We start from the raw sequence: 3,481 nt of genomic DNA on the forward strand, positions 1-3,481 counted from the left end.
TCATTACTGAGCAATGCATCAGCATAGCACTAAATTAAGAATCAGAAAAAGCTAACTCCTAGTTTTACTCCATTGTTTACTAGTCAGGTAGTAGGACAAGTAAGTTAATAGGTCAATTAATGTTAGTAAGCATTGGTGACTATTCAACCTACTTCATGAACTGTTATGAAGATAATAGAGACAAGATGCATCAAAGAAGAGTGAAAGACCATGAAGTGCTACATAAATATTGCTGATAGGCTATAATCATTGTGCTCATTTCGCTGGTTTAGCTCATATCTACAAAGAGAAAAATCTCTTTAAATGTCTCTTAAATTTGGTAATAAATATATTTAGCAAGCATTCCAGAATTTTATAATGTCATTTTTCAGAGAAATAAAATCTTTTAATAATGTAAATACTGTAAACAATGGCTCCAATGTAATCTAACGGCAATCAGTTTATTTGAAGAATAGCTTCCTTATGCTGTAATGTACAAATCTTTGGTGCAGTCTTTTGTAATGTACTTGTTTTTACAGATGTTATTTGACTTACTCTTTGGGATAAACTCTGGTAATCCCACCATCAGTCACAACAAATCGTGCTTTCACTCCCTTGCTGGAACAGAAGACAAAAGAAGGAAATGTTCTATTGAACATATTCTAAGATACAAAGTTAGGTGTTGGTGATACAAAGAGAAGTAAGTTTCTAAAGTAAAGGAAGTAAATATATCAATAGATGCACAACAATGTTTTAATAATTTAAATTATGTATGAAATTTGTTACTTGAAAGCTGTTTAAGGAAGACATCTCATAGGAAAATAATGACTGAGGTGCATTTTGAACACGGAATATGAATTGACAGCAATGACACAGAAAGCAGGAAGGTATCACTTGTAGAGAGGAAAGTATGTATAAGGGAAAGCTACCAGAGATGGCTATTGTTTGGTATAGAAAAAAACATAAGACAAAAGGAGAGAAACAGTAAGAGGTAAAGTTTCAAGTACAAGTAACTCAATGGTCAGCTAATGAATGATTTTGAATTCCATGTCAGAGAGCTTCACCTGTATCTTGAACTTAGAACTGCATTTTAGGAGTTAGATTCTGGTAAATATGAATTGTATGGAGAACTGACTAGGAGCTGTGTGTGGAGGAATGGAGAACGTTAAAGGCAGAAAAATCAGTTGCTGTGATTTCTTAGAAATGGGATCTTAGGGCCTTGATTATGAGGTAGAGAAGAAAACATTGCTAGGAGAAATATTTAGCATTTAGTGACTGAAAATGGGGTGGAGAAGAGATTATAAATAAGAATCATATTCAGATTTTCTTGACTGGATGTATGGTAGTGCTATTAGAAATCCAAATAAACACTGACTAGAAATCCTACTTCAGCACAAACAGAAACACACAATCATGCCAATTTAATTTGGTTTATTCACCCTGAAGTGTATGTGCATGAAAAGCTGAGTAATGGCAGACACTAGTACTGAAAAACACCCACAAGTGAAAATGCAAGTTGTCAACAACTGTACAGTGATTTTCTTGAGAAATAATTATCAAATATTACCAATGAACTGTAAATTTTTGAGACTCATACCCAACTTCCACAGGAGAAACGAAACTGAAATGCAGAATATATACTTTTATTAATAAGAACAAATACTTACATATTTTTCTGCTTACTCCAGTAATTTTGGACAAGTTCATTTGTAAAGCCTGCATCAAGCAAGACTCTATTAATCAAATCTGTGTTACCTAACACAGAAAAAGGAGATCATCAGTTACACTCACAGTTCTAAAATTATGATCATAATGAAAAATATATTTTCTATTTTCAAAAGCAATTTAGAGTAGATATTTCTATGAATTTTAAAATATATTCCATATTCATTTTCTTTGTAATTTTTATATTGTTTATCTTGCCTCACATTTTCCAGGAAATAAATGGATTTAGTAGCAGAAAAATCAATTCTAAATGAGACAAATTATTTTGTAAACTTTATCAAAATATGAAATAAGCTATGTTAAGAAACAGGAAATCGTCTTTCTTTTGTGTTTTTGTTTATTTCTGTATGGTAGCATGGTGATTCCCAACCACTATAATTTTGTGACAATTTAATGTATACACACACATCAAATTTTATATATGTATATAAAATGTATATATATAGAAACAGAACTACCTCTGAAATTATCAAGTAAAAACATTCAACAAAAAGTTACTGTCTACTTTCACTTTCATTGTTATAAGACAAGCTATTTTCATTCTTTTCTATCACAAATATCAAAACATAGGATAATCTTGGAGTAAATAAGACTATGAAAAATTCATTGCTACCCACTGAGGAGCAAGGAATGGAATGAGTATCACAGAGCAGTACAATCCCAAGAATGATTTTGAAATCTACTGGTATTGGTCACAGAACCAATACCAAAGTAGATAATAGGTTGTCATTTCTTGAACAACTGAAGTGCATATTAGCCCAAGTTTAAAGATAATTGAGGAAACAGATGATGAGGATCAAAGGTCAATTATTACATATTCTTAAACAAAAACCTCTGCCTTCTTCCCATTCTCCTTGTTTCTCTCAACCCATTAAGCTCTGAAATAACCTAACAGGTACCCTCTGAAATTTCACATTTATGATAAAATTTGACTCTTTTCAAATAAAGAATATATATTCTTAACATCCTATTACGATACAAGGTGGTGGTGAGATAGGCTGGAAACATTTTTGTTGCTTTTAATTATTTTAAGTTAATATGCCTTACACCCAGGATTAAAGGATCAATTTAATCCCTAATTTGGAGTAAATTTTAGTTCATTCTAGACACTCTTTTTTTTTACTATGTTATTTTAGAAACTGAATCATTAAAAAAACAGTTCATTTGGAAAGTCAATGTTCTAATTGCCTCCAATCCCTTTAGGCAAAACAAAATAAACAGATATAGATATAAAAATTGGATTAAAATAAGTGATTCCAATTATTTTGGAATAAAAAGGAGTGATTCCAATTTTCACAGTGTTCTGAAAAGTTGTATGTTAAGAAAAACATTTCTGATAAACTCTTTTTGCAAGGAATATGAGTGTTTCATAACTTTGGTATCCAATTAAAGGAATAATCAACAATCTTATTACAGTTCTCTAGGAAATGCCTAGTACTCGTTAATAGGAAATAAACAATGACGTAAAATAACATTTCGAAGGCACTAGCTCAGTCTCAGTGAGCTTGTACTGAGTAGAAAGGTTTGGAATCATCATGTTAAGACATGATCAATGTAGACTTCAGCTCCCATGACAGGTTTTCAGAGTGGCTCACTGAAGCCACTAACTAATTTGTGCTAAAGTGAAGGAGCTAGAAAGTTATTTCTTCTCATATGCAATAAATTGAAGTTAAGGGCAGCTTTAAGAAGGGCTCTGCCTTTTTGATAACTGATAAAGTGCTTTGTTTGACCCTTCCTGATAGAAAGATAAATAACTGGAAAAAAAAAAAAAAAAAAA

General features: G+C 31.5%; 1 protein-coding gene across 1 annotated transcript in view; it reads right to left on the bottom strand.

Annotated features, from left to right (window-relative positions):
• CACNA2D1 (calcium channel, voltage-dependent, alpha 2/delta subunit 1) overlaps positions 1-3,481 on the bottom strand; it is a 453,354-nt gene that overhangs the window by 23,917 nt on the left and 425,956 nt on the right. The window contains exons 27-28 of the mRNA XM_011986113.1: positions 1,647-1,734; positions 535-597 (exon numbers count right to left, since the gene is read on the bottom strand). Of these exons, the coding sequence (XP_011841503.1) occupies positions 535-597; positions 1,647-1,734 (151 nt within the window). The remainder of the gene's footprint in view (positions 1-534; positions 598-1,646; positions 1,735-3,481) is intronic.

Source organism: Mandrillus leucophaeus, unplaced genomic scaffold, assembly GCF_000951045.1.
Source record: "Mandrillus leucophaeus isolate KB7577 unplaced genomic scaffold, Mleu.le_1.0 Scaffold293, whole genome shotgun sequence".
NCBI classification, from domain to species: Eukaryota; Metazoa; Chordata; class Mammalia; order Primates; family Cercopithecidae; genus Mandrillus; species Mandrillus leucophaeus.